General features: G+C 41.4%; 1 protein-coding gene across 1 annotated transcript in view; it reads left to right on the top strand.

Moving 5' to 3' along the window:
- The window catches only part of KLHL29 (kelch like family member 29), a 393606-nt gene that overhangs the window by 323976 nt on the left and 45706 nt on the right, over window positions 1–23924 (top strand). The window contains exons 7-8 of the mRNA XM_065730651.1: window positions 13936–14135; window positions 19837–20096. Of these exons, the coding sequence (XP_065586723.1) occupies window positions 13936–14135; window positions 19837–20096 (460 nt within the window). The remainder of the gene's footprint in view (window positions 1–13935; window positions 14136–19836; window positions 20097–23924) is intronic.

The following is a 23924-nucleotide window of genomic DNA, read 5'->3' as shown; positions in this document are numbered from 1 at the left end:
CAAAGCTCATATGTGATGCAGGAAAAAAACATTGTGAGGTTTAACCCATTTGCCAACTTCACCATTTTTTCCTTTCTTTACATCATCATCAGCAATAAGTACTGCAGAGGTCGATCTGTGCCCACATTCAGGACTCTCCACCGCAATTACCTTCCATGTATGAGTATAATCTCAGTTGTACACATGTAACCTTGATGAAGGCTAATGGAGTTGCACAGGTGTATCCAAGGCAAAAATACCTTTATTACTGATGATGATGCTTGAATAGGGAAAAATGCAGCTTGATGTCTAGTTGAGTTTGCAAAAATGTCAGGTGAGAAAAATAAATATTCCCCTGTAAATTGATCAAATGTGTCTTTGCAATACAATAAACTTAGGAGTACAGAGGGGAATTTCTGAAGACTTGCTTTCTAGAGGATGTTTGCGGTGTAGAGCTTAGTCCTTTTAGAAACCCCATAAAGTCAGTGAAAGTCTTTTGTTACGAGAGACAATCCGTGCTTTCTAGGATGATACCCTTAACAATATAAAATCATTGTGGTTAGTAGACTCAGTATGTTTATAAATGCAGCACATCTAGAGTCCTCTCATGATATTTATTAGTAGCCCCCTTGAGATGGCGCTTAAGGCTTAATGTGATTTATATTGCATTCTTCGTATTATTATAGAAATCAAAACAAGAAATAGCATTTTTTCTTGAAAAATAAATGAGATTTCTTTATATTAAATATAATATAAAAGCCATTTCAGTTAGCGTGCACTAGTGTTAAACTCTGAAGCTGTTCCAACTGGAGACACCAGTAGGTTAGCAGAAACTTCAGTGGGAAGATGTCTATTCACAAAGATGCTATGTGCATCCATATAAAGATGCAGAAAAAAATAGACATTGTACATCTTTTAGAGTACTTACTTCAGCTGTTCTTTGCCATGGGCTAGTTACTGTTAACCTCATGTACTGCCATTGATTCCGCTGTGTGTTGTGCTTGGTATCTGACAGTGGAATAGCAATCAGTGTCTCAAAAGAATAAAAATGAAGTGTTCAAAACCAAATAAGATCAATTATCCCCTCCTTAAAAAAAAACAAAACATAGACAAAAAGCAGAATAGAACTAGAGGTACATGCCCAGCAGCAAGGCTATTTGACAAGGAGCAGTTGCGGTATTAACAGGAAAAAATACAGTGTTTTCAGTGTGCACTGTAGGGAACTAGATTTGATTGACCAGAACAACTCTAAAATTAGTGATTATTTATGAGATAAATTTGACAGTGAGAATGCACTTTGAGATCCCTTACTTTCTCATATTCTGGTCCAGAAAAGTTGTTCTCCTATGTGACTTATCTGTCTTCAAACAAACAAGCATGGCACTTTTGAGCCAGAGCTAGTTCAGCCCTCAGTCTAAGCTCAGCACCGTGCCAAGCACTGCAGTGTTGGAAATGGGTTAACTAGTCCCCTCTAGGAACTGCACAGCACTCAACCCTAAACCAGGACTCAATGTTCTTCCTCCCAGCAGCAGCTGATCATATAAAACACTCTTAGTCCTTTACAGTGCAAAGTCATCTGAAAAAACCTAGGTATTAGGAACAGCAGGTGTCAAACGTTCCAGATTTCTGCTGCACTTCACTGCAGGAAAAAAACAGAGGTGCAGAGGACAGATGGTGGCATGTGAAGATGGGTGCATGCTGAAGGCTGCTTCTACAGCAGGACATACTGCAATAACTTCAAGTGTCAAGAGCAGTTTTGTATGGTATAATTTGAGGAGTGTTAGATTTCCATAAGTTCTCTTCATACAATCATTTTTGAAGTGTAATCTCTTTCTGAGTACTTGTGAACATTCTTGCCTACTTTATAATAGGTGTGAGGTTGAGTATTTGTGGCCCTCCTGCTTTTTCCTTCAGCCATAGAGCTTATAGAGAAGTTGATGTATTTCATCTGTGTGTAGGATAATCAGGTGGTTAATCAGCTTCTTCTCACTCTGACCCATACAAGATCACTGCAGTATAGGACATCAGGGGAAAGTGGATGATAAATAGCAGCTGGAATGGGGATCTGGGCTCTAATTCCATGGTGTCTTTTGAGTGCAGCACCAACTACAGTTGCTTCCAGTCTGCCTGAGTTTGCCCTCTGATTAACTAACACCTGTGTTTTGGGTACTTAAGAACTCAAGCCTTCCCAAAGCAAAGGTCTAATTTCTAGCACAAACAGTGAAGAAAAGCAGTCTGGAGGCTTACAGGAGGAGCTTTATCTGATGGTTCAGGTACCCCTGTGCTGGGAGATAGGAGATCCCCCAGGAGCAATTAGAGATGGTTGTTTCTTGCTATTAGTCCACCAACATAAAAGCCTAAAGTTGGCACCTAAGGAAGATTTAGTCTGTACTTGCCATCTCACCTCTTGCTGTTGCCTTCAGAAGGGGTGACAGAACTCTCCAGGGGGCAAATCAGCTCTCCATAAAATAGGTGTCTAAGAAAGGAGATGAAGAAGGAGACCATCCTTCATTACTGTTAATAAAGAAAGAGCCGACATAATTTGATTAGACTACAAATTTATTATGGGTGTTACGTTGCTTATTTCAGGGGTTCAGCTTGATCTGGTTGTCTGGCGTTCTTCTGCAGTTATGAGGGAAGACAGGAATGTCCAGAAGGCAACTCAATCCCACCTTATGCCTTCTTGAAGTGCTCATTTTTCGTTGCCCAGAGTGAAAGTCTAGTCAGCCAGCTTTGATAAGACGCCTAAATGGTACTTGACTGAAGTACATGAGCTATTCCTTCTAGAAATAGTGTTTGTCTGGATGCCACGTACATATGCTTATATATATACATATACACAGGAAACAGAGAGTAAGGATCCATATCTGCATGCCCCTCTTTCAGATTTTCCTGTTGAAGCCAATGGTGTAGCTACAGCTTCTTGGTTTGGGAGAGGAGAAGAACAAGTGCTGTGTCTTCCTATCTGTCCTAGAACAAATGGGTGGAAGATGCGTGTGTCCTGTGCGGAAGGAAGGAATGGAAAATCCTATGAGGAGGCGTCGTTTTTTCCGTCTGTGTTTGGGATAGACAAGTACAGCTGCTGGATAAATGGAATGTCTGATATTTCTGTAACAAAGAGAGCTAGACCGGAACGTTTCAATTTGCTGTTTTCTTCCCCTTAAGCCAAGCCAAAGTGCTGGAACCTTTACCAAATATGACATTAATAATAGGAAGTACTTGACATAAAAGCCTTCTCTTGGCCAAAAGGATGGCTTTTATAAGCAGACTTCAGTTTTGTTTCTCTGTGGCCAGCTACTAAAGATACACAGCCCCTGCCCCACAAGCTTTATCTTTTCAAGATATCCTTTTAACGATGCTTTCTAATCGTGCAGTCATACTGACTGCCTAATTCCAGTAGCACAGAGCAGTAAGTCACATACACAAAGAGCTTCAGTCACAAAGCAAACATTTTTGATGCAGTGTGATCTGGCAATGCTGTGTTCATCCTTCTTTTCCTAAGGAGCAGAGCCAGTGAGTTCGTGGCCAAATTGCTTTTCCACAATACCTTGCTTCTTTTTGCAAGTATTTCTTTTTTCTAAAATAGGGTTGTATGTACTCTCACTGTTTGGAGGCAGAACAGGAAGGCGGGAGACATAAAGCATTTAGGGTGAAAGGACCAGATTCCTTTTGCTTCACACCTACACTGAAGACAGAGATGTCATTCTGCATTTTACACCATTGTGAAGAAAGGCAGCATTTGGATGCAAGACAGAGAAACCTGCCGCTATCCATCTGAAACAGTCTGACAAAACTGCAAAAGCATTTAGGTGTCTGGAAAACAGACTGTCTGGTTTGTGTTTACGTTGTAAAAAGCCCAAAATGAGAAATAGCAGATGAAAGAAAAATCTACTCTTGGTGACCCCTTCGTGTTTTCCTGCTTATTAAGAACCTTGCTTTTAGCTCCAGGAGAGGAGAAGGCAGCATTTCTACATCTGCACGCTTCAGCTCCACCGTAGAGCAGAATGAATGTGGAAACAAATTATAACATTTCTTTGGAAATGGAGAAATAGGGAGTTAAAAATATGATGCTTGTGTCAGATGCCAGGAGAGGTATATCGTATGTAGATGGAGCACCAGTGGTTTCTGTTAAATCATTTAAAGGAGTCTGTGGGAATGGGAGGTTGCACGGGAGTATAAAATATTCTTCATCCTTTTACTGCCTGGGTGCTGGCTTGAATTATGCTATGGACAACATTTTCTCTTAAACAAGGAACTGATAATTACTGTGCAATCCTGGCAGGGGAAAGAGCCTTCTGCTTTCCGTGCCCCGCTTTCCATGAGCCACACACACACCCGCGTGTCACAGCTGCCTGCTGGGTTTCAAATTCTGCAGCTGTCGGGCCTTGGAAAACGTGTTTTCATCAAGCAAAAATGTATGGGCTTCTACGTAAATGAACTGCAGCCTACATTTATTCAGCAGTGCTAAGGAATTGCAGCCCGGCTGTTTCCAGCCGTGGGTGTGGAGGATGAGTGGCTTAGGGTGGACGCTGGCTCTGCGAGGTGGGACAGATCCACATGCCCTGCTCAGAAGAGAATCCCAAGTGAGGAGGACAGGAAGGCTCCTTTTCAAGCCTGGAAGTACCATACAGAAATGAAGCTTCTGCCTCTGCTGCATCTTGCCAAGGCACCGTGCAGAATCACTTAACCTCTCGCTCCTCTCCCACGCTGACAGCATCTGTATTTACTGTAATGTGGGCTCCTCACTCAGATAATTTCAAGACACAACTACAAATCCTGTGAATGTTATCCAAGGAGTGACAGACTAATCACCTCTCTTGCTCGGGCTAGACCCATCTGCAGCCATGCAGCTGTCATGCAACCACTCTGAAGATGCTGGTGCGTGCGACCCACCTATATTTACTTACATCTCGCAGCCCTGTCTAGGCTTGACTGTGTTGAAATTTAGAGGTGAAAGGGAACAGTTATCTAACAAGGTCCAGTTTAAGCTAAATTGATCAAAGACAAGGAGAAAAACTTCCATGGCACAGGAACTAGAGCGATGTTCTTGAAAGCTGTCATTTTGGGGCAGTTTCCAAAAGCATACCTTGCCTTAAAACTAGAGTAATCAAATCACCGACTCCAGTGTGCTCTCGGGTTGCACCAGGGATCAGTAGTTCATTTATTTAAATATTTAAATATCTGATAGTTAAATCATCGAGGATTAGCCACTGCTGGATTGGGATAATGAATTTGAATTCATAAGAGCGTATCAGATTACGATCTTCCTGTCTTTTTGCTTGTGCAGTGCTGGGCTTTGATGAACTGAGCAGTTTTGAAAGGGCACGGGCAGGGACTGAATTACAGTAATTAAGGTTAGATAAGACCCCTAAACCCATCTAGTCCATCTGTCAGTCCATCCCCCCATGCCCACTGACCATGTCTGTCAGTGCCATATCTCCACATTCCTTGAACACCTCCAGGGATGGTGACCCCACCACTTCCCTGGGCAGCTGTGCCACTGCATCGCTGCTCTTTCCAAGAAGAAATGTTTCCAGATATCCAGCCTGAACCTCTCCTTGTGCAACTTAAAGCCATTACCTCTCATCCTATCACTTGTCACCTGGGAACAGAGTAAGATCCCCATCTCTCCAGCCAGCACAGTCAGTGGAAGAGCTGCATTCCCCTTCCGTATATCCCATGGCTGTAGGTGTTGTGATGCAATTACCTTTTATTGACATCCCAAGCACAGGCTGCTTCTACATGTACACCATAGAAACAGCCTGTAGCTGAGTGACAAAGAACCAGTGCGTGACAAAATGAGTTCTAATTACTGAAATGGTGATTGGGATCTTTGGGCACTACCATAATCGCTGTAGTAGTAATAAATAATAATTGTAGTTATCATTATTTTATTATTGTTTTCCCTCTAGACATTGCAATGATGAGAAAGCCTAGGATAGACTTACCTAGATAATTGCTTGTATAAATTTCACCACATTCCTAAGAAACAGATTTATTAGCTGCATAATGCCAGCTCTATGCCAAGCTGTTTTTTGGTGATGTAATAAATATCGTTAAAACAAATCAGATTTGGGTAGGTTGAGGGGGTGAGCTTTAAGCCAGATGAGAATGAGTTTTCATTCTGTCATTTTGTTCTAAATCTTTCTTCCGTGTAATCTACAAAGACCTGTTTGCATCTTTTATTTACCTTTAACAAGCAGTAGCTCGCTCCTTGGGCTGTTTTGCCACATGTTTGCTGAATTGGGCAGCCAGAAGTGCTTACAGTCAGGTTAGAGCCCACACTGGTAATGAATTGGCCAGGTTTTTCCCTCCTCCATCTTGTGAGAGTCGGTGTATTCTCAGTCCCTAGCAGAAGTCTAGGTCATGGAATGCTGTTCTTCCAAGGGCACTTGCTGTTCTCTTGTTCATTCACTTGCTTAAGCCAGCATCTTGAAACTTGTCATCTTCTTTCTTAAATCTCAGCAGGGAGGCAGATTTCTGCCTCAGACTGTGATCCCGACGCTGTAGCCTGCCACTGATCCTGCTACTTTAGAATCAGGCTTTACCCGGCAATTAGTCTGCGTTCCCTCTCTGAATAGCATTAAGTGTATGGATGAGACGTGGCTCTTTTGTTAGTTTTGTTTTATTCTGGCCGTGTTGTTTGTGAACAAAAGCATTTGCTGATAATCCCATTGCTCGACTTGGTTTGTAATGATCATCTGTGGGATGGTGAATTAGCTGCTGCGTGCCCCAGCTCGCAGCCATTCATTTTCCTGATTTCCCTCTGATAGAGCAGGTGCAAGCAGACAGCATTTGACCCTCATAAGTTAAACCAGTCTTGCCAAATTTTGTTTGCCTGGAACGAGGAGCATTATTTGTGTCAATGTCGTGGTAAAAAGGGAGCAAATTGATTTGTCGGTCAGGTAAATTTTCATGACAAATTTGCAAGCCTGTGTTTAAACAGTGTAATTTATTTAATCTTGTGATTTTACTAGTTCTTTATCATAATCGTACAATAGCACCATTACGGTATATGTTTTCTTCTCTCATGAGACAGATGGATAGAGGCTGAGGCTCAAAGATAGTATTTCTCTACAAGGTAGTATAACGAAGGCAGAGATTTGCAAGTTAATACATTTTGAGCTGATAAAATAATTCCAAGGGAGAAGCAATGCTAGGGTGTAATTTATTTTTTAAAAATCCTGTTTAATAGAACATTCAGTGCCTTATGACATACATATTGCAATGATGTTGCTCTATAAATGTCCCCTCCTGTCATCATTTACATGATGGATTACCTTGCAGCTGCATAAACTTGAACAACTCAGTAAATAACCTCTGTGCACCGCGTGCACATGCATCTTGGGGTGTGTGTTGTGGGAATGCATGTGGGTCTGTCTGTGCAAGGCTGCTTTTATATCTCATGAGCCTATAATTAGGATAAATCAAGCTCCTTGGTATGAAATACTGTTTTCCATGTAGAGTGGCTTGCCTGTTGTGTTCGTAGCTGAAGGTTGGCTAGAACATAACTAAATTTCTTGTTTTATCTCCCAAGATAAATACACATGTGGGTTTTGAATCATTTAATAACTCTGATGATGAAAAGTCAAGTAGTGGACAGTTAAGATGCGGCAACACGGCATTCTGTTTGCCTGGAATTTCAATGCTTTAAGGGTTGTGTTCCACAGTAAACAAGATATTCAGTCTAAATTGTATAGACTTGAACAGCAGTTTTTAATGAGCACATAGCTAACAGACTCTTAAGCCTCATGAGAAGCTGCATGTCCCAATCTGGAGTCCTTTTTCAGTAATCAGAATAATTTGACCGAGGTAAAAAGAAGATGCTTCCCTTCATTTAAGTGTTTCATCTTACATAAAAATCTTGGATTTCCTGTTTTCTATAGACCACAACACTGGAGAGGGAAGAAAATAATCTAATTTGATATTTTTTTCCTCTATCTTGGTAGCAGATACTTTGGAACAAAAAGCAGTTAATGTAAGGTAAATGTTGATGTTCCCAATTATGAAAGGAAGCCAACAAGATCAGGGTGTCAAACTGATAGGGCAGATCCTGGGAGCATGCAAGGTGTTGAGGCCAACAGGCAGCTTCCAGGCCAGGACACTGATTTGCTCCATGCTGGGAGAGACCAACCCCAAAACACGTGCCTCAGAAGCACATATTGGGATGGAGCTGGAACTCCAGCCTGTGTGCTGGCAGTCCTGTAGAGTCCTATTAGCTAAACATTGTGCTTTTTTGTGGAGGTTATTGTGATTCCTGGACTGTAGGAGATTTTAAGCAATAGAATTAGGGATTGGAACTAGATCATCTTTAAGGTCCCTTCCAACCTAAGCCATTCTGTGATGATGATTATAGTCAGAGATACCAGTTTTTCTTCAACTGGAATTCCAGAACTGGTCTGATTTGGGAACAGGTTGCCCAGCGAGGTTGTGGATGCCCCCTGCCTGGAAGCATTCTAGGCTATGCTGGATGGGGCTGTGAGCAACCTGGTCTAGAGAGAGGTGCCCATAGCAGGAGGGTTGGAAATAGGTAGTCTTAAAGGTCACTTCCAACCCAAACCATTCTATGATTTCCCGCAGTAAGCAGCAAGTAAGGATGTTAGGCTCCCTGCGAGCTGATGGGCTGTGGGCAGGGCGAAGGCAAAAGGCACTCACCAAGTCCTGTGTGCCACACACTCGTAGCTTCAGTAATGGTAATTCTAAGAGTGCCTTTATTTTACAAGATAATCATTTCTGTTAGTACCATCTACATCATACCTTTGAGCCCACAGCACAGTGAGTCATATGGCTTCCGATGTAAATAGGTGTCACAAACTGTGTCAGGCCTCCTGTTCCCAGCGAGGCAGTCTGGGAGGAAGTTGAACCAACTGTTCCTAGTCAGTAATGTACATTTACATAAAGCGTTTCACATTTTTCATGTTTATCCTGTGCAGATGGCTCCATTTTGAACATCCAGAATTTGTTTTGACGTTGTGACTGTAGCTTGTAAACAGAGAGTTGGCTGGCATCTGCACCGGGGAAAGGTAGCTCTTCGTGTTTCATCTAAAATTGAGCGAGGCTGTAGCCAAACGGTTAGTCAGTCACAACAGTGTTGGGATCTGGCTCAAGGCAGCATGTCTAACCCATGAGGGAAGGCCAAACCAGGGGCAGTAGCATCGCCCGTGAGATAACAAATGGATGTGCTCACACTGTTTCACTTACACAGCTGCTTTAGCCAGGCTCTAAATTCAGCTTTGCAACTCAAAGCATCGCATTATTAAATGTTTTGAACCGAATCACACGGAAGCTTCACAAAGTGAATATGTCTTGATACAAATAATGCAGTGAGAAGGCATATATACACATATATTTATAACTCAAGGTTCAGAAAACTCTCTTGCATCCCTTTTTAGCTTGAGAACACCAGCACTGATTCTTATCTGTCTGTACTACAGGCATGGAAATGATTTTGAAGAACAAATGAATACCAGAAATGTAAAGTTCTGTACCCTTATGTGGTCAGATGCACTGTAATGTTGTAGGTGAGGTTTTAGGGTTGTTTTTGTTGCTGTTGCTGTTGCTATCAGTATTTAGACATTTTAGCCCTTCTGTATACGTTAGTTAACAGAAAGGGACACCAATTTTATTTTGTTATTTGAAAGAATTTGAGCCCCCTTCTGCTTTAGAAGGCACCCTGTGTCTCTTTCCGCTTTAGTTTAAGTAATTAAATTGAAAGATAGATAGCCAGAGCATGTTCAAAGCCTTGGCTTTATTTTGTCAGACCTAATTATTCCAGACAATACAAAATATTTTTCTGTAACCCCCCTCTTTATCCACTGGGAGTATATATGTGCTTCCTGCTTATCGGTTGGTTCAATTCTGCTTGCACATTGCTCAGGTCTGTCACCTTGCTGGAGAAATACATGATTTGTAAATCTGAAAGAATTCCCCAACAGCTACCGTAAAATTAAGCTGTTAAGGAGCTCTTGTGGCTTGTTTAAATGTGGACCTAAACAAACCTCTTTGCTGTTTAGCCCAAGATTAATCTCTTAAAAGTCCTGTTCTAAATCACTTCCTAATTTTAATGAGTTTATATATCAGCCTTTGCCAGATTTTTACTGTCGCCGTTCTCAAAGATTACAGCAATGATAAAGATAGGACTAAAATTGTTTATTATATATTATTCTTCAGAAGCACAACTTTTTCCCCCAGAGGCTGTTGGGAGAGTTATTGATTTTCTGCCACAGCATGAAATGTGTGACCTTTATAATATGAGCAATGATTACAAGGCCAATAAAATGACATCATTCTATTTAAACTTCAGAGTTCACAGGGCAAATAGCAGCTTGTGCCACGTTTTGTGATGTCCGTGGACGATAAGTGTACATTGCCTGACTTCAGGCGAGATGGAAGCACTGAGCAGATGGGCTATCCACCCCCAAAATGCCCAGTGTTTTTGCCAGGGGGTGCAGGAACAGCAATGTAGCTCTACCAGGTAGATCTATAGCTTTTCACTTCTCTTAGGGCAGGAAGTCAATGAGGTTTTCAAGGCTGGCGTTTCTAAGAGGAACTTTTCTAATTGTTTGCTGCTATTGATGCTACCGACAAAACTTCTGATGTGTGACAAGACCGGATATTTGGGGCACTGCTTTCATACAGATTTTCCCCAGTCAACTGTGTGTGGTATTACAAGGCTAAATTCTGTTCTTGCAATGCAGCTTTAATCAGTCACTGCAGTCCCTCCACAGTAACTGAGGATACATCCCAGATGTATGAAGTGTAACTGTTGAAAGCATATTGATATGGATGGGCTGATGGCTGGGCTAGTTGATCTGAGTGGTCTTTCCCAACCTTAGTGATCCTATGATAGTCTAACACCAATGAAAACCAGGAATACAGAAAGCTTCCTGAACTCTACTGAGGCTTGGAAGGGGATTCCACAACCCAATTCACTGAAATTCTTTAAGATTAATTTCTGGAATCTCTCAGTTTCCTACATCAGTTTCATCAGCCTGTTTCCACACACTGTTTTCTTCTGTTCCTTCAAAAACTCATTTTGGATCCATGGAAACTTGCTTCAATCCACTCCCATCCCATTCTCCATCCTGAGCTGCTGCACCCAGACAGCTCCCAGCAGATTCCCAGTTTGGTCCAGCCAACAGCAGGGCCATGCTACTGGTGTGCTCTCTGCTTGGACAGCACATGCCTGCCATCATCGAGGAAGAAATAGGGATAATTTTCTTTCCCATTTCTGGCTCATTGTGTAATATCAATAATCTCTGTAGCTTTGTATTATATTTGCCGTAAGTGGCTCTAGTGATTGATTAAACACCTTAGCTTTTCTTTGTCGTTTAATCAATTGCAGCAGCAGCAGTTTATTGCTTGGTATATTACAAAGTAAAAGAGATTATTACTTAATTATTCTGAAAAATAGCAGCTTGCAGTTGTTGCTCACATCGGTACGTGTCTATGCTAGCATGGGTGTCACATCATCTTTGCCTTTGTGCCTCCTCGACTCTGCTCTTGGAGAGAGCTCATGGCTCCCTCAGCAGCTGTCACAGGGTCATACACAGTCCTTCCCACAGCCATCGCCAGCACAGTACAATTAGTGGCATTAAATAAATAATTGCTTACAGCAGGGCTTCCCACAGTGCCAAGAGCCCGATTCTGTTGCTTGCTGGATCCCTCCAAGTCTCACTTACGTTTTAAGCAATGTCCTTATTAGTGAGCCCATCTGAATGTGAACTCACTGTCAGGTACTAAGCACTTCTGGAAGCAATTCAGCAAGAATTACATTGGTACCAGGAGGCATCTTGATAGCCCAGGGTGCAGCAGCGGATGTGTGCACAACTGGAGATAAATCAGATACAGCAAATGTTATTGCTGTCTGAGCGTGCGAAAGAAAAAATAATATTTTGTGACATCCTCTTGAGGATCTAGGAAACGGTGACTCTTCTGTTTTCACACCTGAGGTTTTCTGCCTTGAGCGCAAAATTGAATTCGTATGCAACAGTTCAGAAAGAATGCTGTGGTGTGATAAAGCATAAGGGCTCAGGGTAGCACTCACATCTCCGCCTGTAGGGATGCCACAGGTAACGTGGTCAGTTCTTACAGCGTTCTTATCCATCTGCGTGTGGAGCAGGATCTAACCAACCTGTCGACCCATGATATGGAATTAAAAAGAAAATGGAATTTTCTTCTTTGGTTTTGCCCCTGACTTTTTTTTGTGATCGTAGGCAAGTAATTTTCTTTGCCTCAGTTTTCTCTTGTGAATGGCAGTAACCGCTGTTCATTACCTGAGAGAAGCATAAAAAATTAAGTACTGCTTGCTGCTCTCTCGCTGTGACAGTGGGCACCATGTAAGTTCTTTCAGTAGAAAAACTGAAGTCTTTAAAGCACTGATCCTCTAAAGATTCACATGAACCAAAGCAATGTGCTTGACTTGAATAGTAGCCAATGCAAGTTCAGTCACAGTGCATCCACTGAAAGTTTTAAACATTCCCCAAAATTATATATTGGATGGAGCGGGGTGATCGGGGTGGCTGATTCATTATTTTTGTATGAGGGAATAAAACTGAAGCTACTCTGCTGCTTAATTCTGGTCTATACAGTAGTTGAGGTCTGATCATCACCTTTCTAGGCAGCTTTGTGAATCCAGATGGTTGGTAGTGCACTTGCTCATGCTTCAAGCTGGCGTTGCCTGTGAGTAGTGATGCTTTGGCCAGTCTGTGTAAGTCATGCAGAATCGTATGCTGGTTTTGTGTTGTTTGTGCAATGGCTTTTGCAAGTACTCTAGCAGAATTGGAGCAAGGAGACGTTGACTGTCCAGTGACTAGGAGAAGTTCATGTTTCTTTGAGAAGGTGCTGGATGGTCCTAACCATTAAAAGAATTTATTTTCTTACTCCAACAGATTTCCCCTCCCCTCCTTGATGTTACAAAATTTATTATCACTTTTGTCTTTCAGGTGTAACCTGTCTTTAGTGTTGCAGACACATCAGCCAACCATGCATTAAGAACTGGGCCCTTACTTTAATTCAGTATAATTTTCTTTTTGTCCAATAATTTCACAATCACTAATCCACACTTCAAATGCAGGAGATACTTTGATTTCCCAAATTGTTCAGCACTTCATGCAGGAAAAACCGTAGGCCACAGTCATGAAACTCCTAGAGGATGGCTGCTGGCTTCCTGTGGCAGAGCTGGTTGTTGTTTTCCCCCCTCTCCCTACTTTGCTCTAACCATTTTGTCTGTCTATCTTGTCTTGTATTCAGTTTTCAAAGCAATTGCCATGAAGGGCTTCCTTTTTTTAGTGCCTAAAGGGAACAATAGATTTTTAGAATAAGCATATGACCATCTGTTAATGCATATCATATCTATCATATATATAGTTCAGTGTAACATACAGAGAAGTTCAAGATAAGTAGAAATTAATATTTATTATTGTTATTTCTGATGAAAAGGTCTTTAAATGTATCTTTAAATGGACATGACATTTAAAATTATTTCAGTACTGGATTCCTGAAAAACTAGATGACCTTTTCTCTTGAAATTGGAGAGGCTTTTTTCCTTAACAGTTATATTATGCACAGAAGATGAGATGTTAACCGAGATGTTAAAATGTATTGTTTCCCTTTGAAAGCTAATCCTGTTCCTCATTTTCATTAATGTTGGCTCATTCGTTTTTCTTTCTTTCCTTTCCTTTCCTTTTCTTTTGCAACTGTTTTTGCATGAAAATGCAGAGTAGCAATAAACAGATTTTTGTAAGACTTGCTTTAAGACTCTTCTCTTTCAGATCCAGTTAAAGTTTTAAGTTCAGTTATTTTAAAATTCATATTCTTCGGTTCCGTAAACAAAAAAAAAAAAAAGAAAGGAGAAATATAATGAGGTGCAAAGCAATTTTCTAGCCCTCACTAATCTAAATGCCAACAAGATGGGAATGGCGTAATGTTCGTAATTTCATTGTCTGCTGTTACCAGGTCACCAAGAGACAGTAGCAGAAGCGGGGAGAAGCTGGAATTGGCCATGTCCAACCTCACTGCAGATGTCCTGGAATTACTCCTGGAGTTTGTTTATACAGGTTCTTTGATCATAGATTCAGCCAATGCAAAAACTCTACTGGAGGCTGCCAGCAAGTTCCAGTTTCACACTTTCTGTAAAGTCTGCGTTTCGTTTCTAGGTAAGAACCATTTCATCTCGTGAGGTTTTAAGGTTTACTTCACTTTAAGGTTTGTAAGGCTTCCTTTTAACTCTTAAAAGATAATAATTAGGAGAGAGTTAAATGTAATTTAAGAAAAAAATGATTTATTTGGGTTAAGGATTGAATACTGACAGAATGGCTCATGGAAGATAAGCCAGAGAAGTATATCCTGTTGTATTAGCGACAATGGCTTTCACATCTTGGATAGACTCTTCTGTTGAGTGTTGTTTTATGATTGGTACCACGGTGACATCTTGTTTCACAGACATTGATCTCTGCATGGATACCTGACTATAATCCACAAGTTTATAACTGTGTCAGCAAATGTTGGGTGTTGCACCTGTCAAATAATAAAAGCTGGAGGGACACTCTCAGAGAGGAGTCACGATCTACGATATTCATGCATCCATGAGAAAATCCTCCCAGTGTTCTTGTAAACAAGGTCTCGTTGAACCACTGCAGGATGGTTGTTTGCAGGATTTGCTCTTTCATATAGACAGAGTCTGATGCGTGTGTATGATTAAAAATAGTGGACAGGAATGAATGATTCCTCTGCTCTTCTCTGGCAACTGGTGTGCCCTATGTGCATGGGGAGTGTTTGTCCCAGTACGAGTGTACAGAGTAACCTCATTCCAGTCCTTCTGTCCATTCCCTGATGATCCCACTTAAAGCCTGTTCTTCTAGTCCACAGGATCATGTCATCCTGCTCTTACATTTCCATGTGTCTTTCAGCACAGATTTTTTCAAAACCATCCAATGTTACCAGATCAGTTTAGTGAGCTTTACTGGTCCGTATTGAAACCAGCCAGCCCCATTTCTGTCATGGCAGTACAGGAACCAGAGGTGGAACTCAACTGAAAATCACATTGGTCCAAATTCCTGTATCACATGCCACTCCCTTAATAACACAGCTATAATTGCAGTTAACAAGACAGTAATCATTTATAAATTATTAATTAACACAAACTTATTAACAAACAAAAAAATGTGAGCTTGTTCTTATATGGCTCACTTCCCATATCCACATCCCAATATATATTGTTTTTGACTTCTGATTTTTGCAATCCCTCAACCCCTAGCTTAGTACGGAAAGAACTTCAAATATATCTCCAACCCACACAGCCTATAGGCTCTTTCTGGTCCATTTTTTTGCTAAGACCACACACTTAAAATGGCAGCATGTGAAAGATGTAAGTTAAGAAAATATGTCACATTAAAAAAACAAAAAAACCCTCAAACGAGTTCTGTTGTCTACAGTGGTAATTCTCACTGCTAATCTGGCCTGCTGGCAAGCTTAGTGGTGTGACCAGGCTGGTACCACTGCAGGCATTCAGTAAAGAATCTGTGCTATTGTATTCCCTTTTTCTTTCTAGTTTTTTATGTCACATTTGTAAGTCTGTTCTCAAATATGTGGATAGTGGCAAAATGAAAACTATACTTTGCAGTTCCACTGCGTTGGTTGTGCAGTTTGAGCGAGGGCTCTGGCTGTAGCATTGCTTTCCCTCCAGCTTCTCTTCACCACTTTTGATTATTAGATCTTATGGCTTTTCTAGGAAGAAGAGATGTGTTTAAGTTGCACTCTCTCTAAAGCTTCAACCACAAAAACAAAATACATTTATTTCACTAAATCAATGTGAGATTTCTCTTTTCCGATATTTAATATTTGAATTCAGTGAACCATGTTATGGTGTGAAATAGTAGAGTTGGTTATAAGTTCAGTGATATATGGGGAATCGCTGGAATTTTGTATTCTCATTTGGAGAATTCATGGAGTGTAATTGCTTATTTTTATTTATAGCTGTTACTGAATTGCTCTGCAGAGATAGTATAGCATTTGCCATGTAAAAAAAAAAAAAGTAAGGAAAAGCATTTTGCTTTCTCTATGGCTGTTTTCTTTTTTTCATCCCAGCCACTTCTACTCCCTCCCAGCAAAGCAGGTGCATCACAAAAATAGGGCATATTTTTTCCAGGGTTTATGGCAGATTCATTACTGTAAAGTGATCCACTCCCATATTTAACCATGTCGAAACTGTGAGAGAAGTGGAAGGATAAGTGAAAATAAAAGAAATAACATAACATAACATAACATAACATAACATAACATAATATAACATAACATAACATATTAATAGGCCTGTCATGCATAGCATAACAACATCCGAGGTGAAATGTGCATCATCCTTTTTAAACAGTGTGGCTCCAGCAGGATCCTAGTTGGAGGATGTCCAGGCAGCTCAAGCATCTCCAGCAGTGTTGCCCTGGGCAGAGGCACCTTGAATCTGTTTGCACTTTCTGGTGGAAACCTGTTGCAAATGTGCTCAGAAGACTGTTCCATTTCAACAAGAGATTTCTTAACCAACTTCACTAAGCTAATTATTGCCATGTTCTCTCCTTCACACATGCTATCTCCTCTGCTTTTGTCTATAAATCTTCCCCCTCTTGCTTATGTTCATGTGCTTTTGATGTTGGCAGGAATAACTGAGAAAGAAATAAGATTCCTATCAGAATGTCCACAGCTTATGCTGAGAAGTGCAGGTTTTATGCTAACTTTAAAGATATCCAAGTCATCATCTAGAAACCATCTGTAAGTGAAATACTAAATGCACACAGTGGGATCTTGTGCCAACCTCTGATTTTCCATTCTAATGTTACTGTAGTCTCACTCAGTGATTCTTCTGACATACCATCTACTCTAGAGGACTTTATCTCAGCTCTTCCATTCATCATCATCCAAGAAGGGCAGTCTTAGCAGTCTGCTGGCTGTTCTTCTCATGCTGTCTTAGTACATGAGTCCAAAATTGCATGTAACACAAGTGGAGAATACTGGTTGCTGATCTGCAATATTAAATGGAGACAAATATGATACCCAACACTGTCTGCAACCAGTTAGAACCTGCTAGATTACACCTGATATCCTCAAAGCCCATAAAGGCATTTCTGTTACAAACTGTCCTTGAATGCTGAGTTGGTAGTCCTGCTCTGAGTGAACTCAAGGTGAAATTCCACAAAAATGTATTGTTCCAAGTTAAATGTCACTGTGACAAAAACAGAGATCCATTGTAACCATGTCAGCATCCAAAGGAAAACAGCTCAGCAGCAGGTGGGTCAGAACTGGTCCTTAGCTGTTATTCTTTGTCCTGTTTTCATTTTACTGGATGTACTTCTGGGATTGCTTGGGATTGGCTGTGTTATGTAGTGGAAGTATATAGGTCATTTAGGTTTCCTGTATAGTCAGTGAAGGCTAACAGGCACTGGTAGGGCATGATTCTGCTCATCCAAAGTGAAGATCCATAATATTATCAGATCAGTTGCCTATTGGAATTGTTCATTTCTGAGCGTAAAGGATTACTGTTGTGGTTACTGAATTGGACCCAGCTGGAAGGTAGAGAGATCAATCTTGGCCCCAGATTAATAAATGGAGGGTGTGTTTATTCAGTCTGTGAGAAGCTTTTCCTCACACCCCCCTCTCTGTTGCCCCAGCTCACTCCACTAGAATGAGTTCCACTAGTTCACGTGCCAGCTTTCATCTTAAATAACATCATGGTGCCCACTTTGCTGTGATGCCCATCATTTCAAAAATGCTGAAGCATGAACAAGTGCATCACCAGCTTCCTGAATGTACCACATCTCCCCAGGACCTCACTCTGAATGGCTTTACAGTACTTGCTGATTCAGACAGGGATAAATTCATTCGGGTCTGTCACCAAGCTGTTCCAGGAAGAAGGTGTGAATCTCCACAGCAACATATGGAGCTTGCCTGGACACCCATGTACCAGGGCTACATCAGCAACACTACAGTGTGAGAGTTAGAGAAATTTACCCAGACAAGAAGAAATCAGCTGTGAGTTGTGCTTTTTCTGCCCCATGCCTCAGGCTCAGCTGGGGAAGATATGGAAATCTGTCCTGACAGAGGCAGAGCTAGTCCCTCCAAGGGAAAGATTCATTCTTGCAGGTCTTTTCTATCATGTGCTAGTAAATGGATGCACGATGAGTCAAACTTGATTATTTCCTTTATTATAAACCTTACGAGGATAAGGTGGGGCAGCTTCAGATTTGTCTTTGGCTTGGAAGTTTGCCCAGTGATGATGAGAGGCTCCATTAGGTGATTATTTTACCCACAGCCATATGTATACACAAAGCTGGTGCCAACGGACAGAACCGAAGGCCTTTGAAGAGATTTTTAGTTCCTTCATTGGAAAAGCAGGAATTTCGAGAGCTTTGTGCTTCAGCCATCAGTTTGCAGCCTGTCTCTGGGCAAGCTTTGAGTAACAAAATCTACTCACAGAAGGCAGTGCCTCTGATCCAGTGTGCTTGAGGACATGGGCTCCTTGCAGTCAGCACAATCAACCAACACAAAATGAGATAGCTTTCTTTCAAGAGGATTAGATAGGTAGAATAAAATAATTAAAAAAAAAAAAAAGATTTTAATCCAGAAAAACCCAACAACATCTCACACACAGGAGATGTCTTAAAGCCATACCAGGTTAAAAAAAAAGGTCATAATCCCCATTTTAATAAAAGCCACATATGGATAGCATATAGATTTTACATCTGGCAAAGGCAGAATCTGAGTATAGGGACAAATCACTGACGGTTTTCAGTGGAGGCAGTGTGATGGGAGTAGTGCTTGAAGAGGTTTGGGGCTCTCTGACATTCCTCTCCAGCACTCTGAAATAGTGCTTTGAGATATGACACTGCCCAAACGTGATGCACTTTTTTTCTGGCAGCACAGAAGTCTGCCACTGGTACTGATGTGGTCTATTGAAGTCTGTCTCCCCCTCTTTTCTCTTTTTTTTTTCTTTTTCATTTTTTTTCTGTCTCACATCTTCAAGAATACAGCAGTGGTGCCCTGGTTAACAGAATCTGAGAAAAAAATCGAGTTACTCTTATGAATTTCTGAAATTGGTGGGTTTTTCCTGAAAGGGAAAAAAAAAAAAGTACAGTCAAATGTGTGGTGTAGCACACTTTTAACACAGAGCTACACACTGCGCTGTTAGTTCTGTTTGCCGGGTAGGAGATAATGCTGTCTCCTCTGTGCATGATTTTCTTTGAAACTCACTACACAACATTTAACAGAAGGCGTTGGTATAATCTGTGTTTTGCATAAGGGATGTCATCACATTCAGCAGCAACAAAGTTCCTTTGAAAAAAAAGGAGGGGGGATTTTTTTTTATTTTATTTTTTATTTGAAGTAGCTTGGTATCTGAACAGGGCAAAAATTATCATAAAGCGACTGCAGCATCCTCAGAAACATCCTCAGTGCTGTTTTCATTTATTCTTAAGTGTCTCTACTGCCATTTACATCTTTGCTGTTTCTTAAAGCAACACTGTAAGCAGTAGGAATAGCAGGAATCTCTTGGCTGGATTCCTGTCCTTTGGGAAGCCCAAGACAGTATTATGTCAGTGGGTTTTCCCAGTGTGTATGAAGGTTTACACAAAAAGCAAACACAAGAAGTGCATTTCTCTCCCAATCCCCAGTGCAGTTGTTAGACAGACTTTGATTTTCTACATTAAGCCCCAGTCCTGAAGTAATCCAGGGTGCTGCTTCTAATTAACTCCCTGAAATTAATTAGCGTTGGAGTTTTGTCCGTGGGATTTATTTTTTCATGATCTCTGTAAAAAAAAAAAAGTGAATCTTCCTTTTCATAATTCTCACTTGCCTTTTGTTTGTTCTTTTTAGAGAAACAGCTGACTGCTAGCAACTGTTTAGGAATATTAGCCATGGCTGAAGCCATGCAGTGCACTGAACTATACAACATGGCCAAAGCATACGCCCTGCAGATTTTCCCAGAGGTGGCAAACCAAGAGGAGATCCTTAATATCTCGAAAGACGACTTCATTTCCTACATGTCCAACGACAGCCTGAACACCAAAGCAGAGGAGCTGGTGTATGAAACAGTGATAAAGTGGATTAAGAAGGACGCCGCAATCAGAGCTCAGGTAAAAATAATCTCAGCAGTCTCACTCTGCTCCATTCCCGTAAATGCTTCTAAAATAGAAACTATCACCGTGAATGTGAGGATGAGAAGGAGATAGGATGGGCAATTCAGATAAAGAAAGAGAAGGGGAATGCAGGCTATGCACAAAATCTAAGTAATTTCACAATCTGATCCCCGTATCTGATCATTTAGAGTCAAAATCTCATTTGTGACATGCATTGTACAAAGCTCGGGCTTCAAGCTGCTGGCTGCAAGCTTGGTCATAGATAAATCAGGAAGGATTAGAGTCGGGGAAGATGTTGCTTTATGAAGATGATGCGTTTTAGCAACAGTGGGAAATAAAAATCTATCAGAAAATCAGTATTTCTTTTGGTGACACGTCTTGAATGAATGTAGCTTAAGCACACAACAAATGATCCTGAATTTCTTTTGGCTACTTAGATAACCCCTTGAGTATTATATATTTATTAGTTACCGCTTACCCAACCATCTCTGCTTTGCCCTCCATTCAAGAAACTAGAAGTACTACTTCACCCAGCACTGTCTCCAGATAATTGCTAAAATTAGTGACTGTTTGATGGTTGTGGGTGTCCTTGGGACCAGAGAATTACCCTAGTGACAATTAAAAACCTCCTCCTTGAAGCTCTTAAAAGTCAGACTTTTAAGGTGGGTGGTGGCCTGAACCCTAAATCTCTCTTCCTGGAGGACAGAGATGCTGACTGACCCTGGCAAGGGCTTTTCTCCACCTCTTCTGTCTTGCGTGAGCAGGTAACGTAGCTCAGGAAGATTTTATGCTGGGGAACTGCCAGTCTCCATCCACCTCATGTACATGTCAGAGGTGACTTTTAGCATTACCTGATATTGTTATTACCTATAACATCTACACAATATCATTGATTTACTGAAATGAACCACTTTTTGGCTCTTGCTGGCATTGAGAAATGTGGTTTTATGGAGTGTTTCACAGCTTGCTTAACATTTGATGACAGCAGTCAGCTCCATGCAGCTCTGAGCTCCAAAACTAATGCAAGCTTGGGGATTATTCTCAGGGGCTGGAGCACAAGAACCTTGCAGCAGGAGTCAGTTTGCCTGGTGCAAACAGAAGGTGTCACTCATCAGGCAGTCTGGGTTGTGCTTTCAAAATTGATGGTTAAAATATTTCCTCCTGCGCCCTGCTGCGGTGATGTTATGAATTTATTTTTTAAGTGGTGGTTTCTTCACCACCACCATCTCCTCCTCTCTTTCATGTCGTGGTTGGGTTGGTTTTCTGTGTTGTTTCTGTATTTAAATTCCATGTTTCCTTCCTTTCTCTCCATCTTCTGCAGAGCGTCTGCAGTTTACACTGGCAGTTTTATTTGCTTCTCCAATTTCTCTGTGGTGCTTTGGTTTCATGCATTCCTTTACAAGAGCTTTTAATTTTTAATTCGTATTTATCCAGAGATGAGGGTCTTGAATAAATTAATGTTAAAGATACCGAGCACATAACTGTTTTCCTGTCTGATCCTACCACTAAACGAGTTTCTTCAGATGGTAGCTGTTGTTTCTGGTTGATTTTTTTTTTAACTCAGTGCACTGCTTGATCTATTATAAAGCTCTTAGTTAAATAGGTACTTATTTTCTAAAAGTGGGAGCTCATACTTACCAAGAAAAATACCATCTTTACAAAAATGACTTCTGCATTTTCAGAACTCAGAAACAAATAGCTCTGAGGGTGGGTTGGAAGAAAGACAGATCTAAATAATCTTATTTCAGATAAAGATGATGAGTGAAAATTTGTGCTTGATGTGCATCGAGGGCCACCATGTCAGGAAGTGCCCAACTCCCATAAGCTTTACAGCCTGAGCAACCATGGAAACAGCAGATGCAGGCTCAACTTTCTTGCGAGGGCTGTGCATACATGTATTGACTTTATTCACAGTTTGTTGAGGTGGATTCGGTCAATTCTTTCTTTCTTTCTTTGGAGCCAGAAACAAAGCACGTGGGGGACAGCAAAGCAGCAGTAGGGTTTGTGCTTCTGCAGCCAACTGGTGAGACCTGTGGGGAGGGTTGCTGGAGAGTTTTAGCCAAAAACAGCCCAAAGCCCACCTGGGTAGGACAATGGTCATTAAGTAAGGGCAGATGAGAGATGTGAAGAAGGTGAGGGCCTGGATTCCCAGGACCTTCACCTTCTTCACACCTCTCATCTGCTCTTACCTGACAGGCCAAGCTCTGCTGTCACGTTAGAGGGTTTTTATTCTTAATAGCTCAGACATAGGCAATTCAAATGCCTCATTCACAGCTTCTTTAGGGCACAGCAATTCACCCAAAGGCAGGTTTCTGCCATGAGCAGAAGAGGAGAAGAGAAATTCTCCACTGGAGAAGAGGGGGCTGAGGGGTGACCTTATCTACAACTCTCTGAAAGGAAGTTGTGGCCTCTTCTCTCAGGTGACAGCAGTAGGACAAGGTGTAATGGTTGTATCGGGGCGGCTCAGTTTGGGTATTAGGAAAAATTTCTTCTCCAAAAGAGTGGTGAGGCATCGAAAACGGGCTACCCAGGGAGATGTTAGATTCACCATCCCTGGAGATGCTCAAGAGACATGGAGATGTGACACTGATTAATGGGCATGGTGAGACGGTTTGACAGTTGAACTAGATGATTTCTGTGGTCTTTTTCAACTTTTATGATTCTGTGATTCTAAGCAGTGGAAAGTCTTTGCCTTACCTACAGGTCAAAGGCAGGACCTCACTCAGCAGAAACATTGCTGTGGAGAGGCTTGGAGAAGCATCCCTCTGTCTAAACCACCATGCTCTGCCCCAGGGCAGCCCTCCAGAGCTCAGTGTGGTGGCTTTGTATTACACCAGAGTGTGAGCCTTCACCTGAGACTACATCCCTTATGAGAATCTGACATGGTCATTCCCCACACCAAAGCACCGTGAGCTACCCTGTTACAGCAACTTCTGTGTCACTGCCTGTCCCATTCCCCTTGAAAGGACTTCTCTGAAGGAGATTTTCACACCCATTCTCATGGAAGGGCACTGAGTTATACATCCTTCTGCTTCTGCACCTTTCTAAAAACTCTTCTTTGGGAAGATCTAACTCTTTTTACTTTTGTTAGTCTTTCACCATCAGGCTTTGGGGCAGCAGTAGGGAAGGAATCAGGGTTTGTTTGCAAAGCAAGTTGAAAAGCTACACCCTGGCTGACTTTTAATTCTGCAAATCTCCCTCATATGAGGTCTTAATGGCATTAAGAAAAGCGTTCTGTAGTGTTGCAAAGAAACAGCATCTTAGACTTTTTACAAAGAAAGAATAACAGTGCTTTAAAGGTTGCTGATCCAGCTACATAAGACAGAGAAGCAGTGCAGATAATGACATAAGTGTTGAGCTAAGATTTGGAAAAATAGCTGTATCCAGTGCATCAGAGCAGCACGCTGGCTCATATGGTAGCGTTTATGGAGCTATTTTAGTGGTGCTCAAAGTGCAGTCGCATCTAATCGGTCTCACCAAAAGCAGCAGCCTGTGATGTGAGGTCCTGAATACTTGGGTAATTTCCTGTGCCAGCAGACACAGAGCATTGGTTGCAGGAATTCCTCCTGATTGCTTGTCACTGTGTAGAAGGCCTGCAGCTGGCTGACACATCTGGAAAAGCTGAATTTACTATTTTTCTATTTACTCCTGTCCCTGACTGATGGACAAGATTGTAGGGTTTATCCTAGCAGTTATCCCCTTGATAAGCTTGTTACAACTGTGGCAAACTCATGCAAAAAAAAAAAAATATATATATATATAAAGTGTTATAGAGGCTTTACTGTCTGAAAACAAACTAATGTGGTCTGAGCCATCTAAACACCA

Source organism: Cyrtonyx montezumae, unplaced genomic scaffold (genome assembly GCF_038088225.1).
Source record: "Cyrtonyx montezumae isolate F1298 unplaced genomic scaffold, pur_monq_1.0 scaffold_13, whole genome shotgun sequence".
Lineage (NCBI taxonomy): Eukaryota > Metazoa > Chordata > Aves > Galliformes > Odontophoridae > Cyrtonyx > Cyrtonyx montezumae.
The sequence above is the reverse complement of the archived record's forward strand: the minus strand, read 5'-3'. Positions and strand labels throughout refer to the sequence as shown.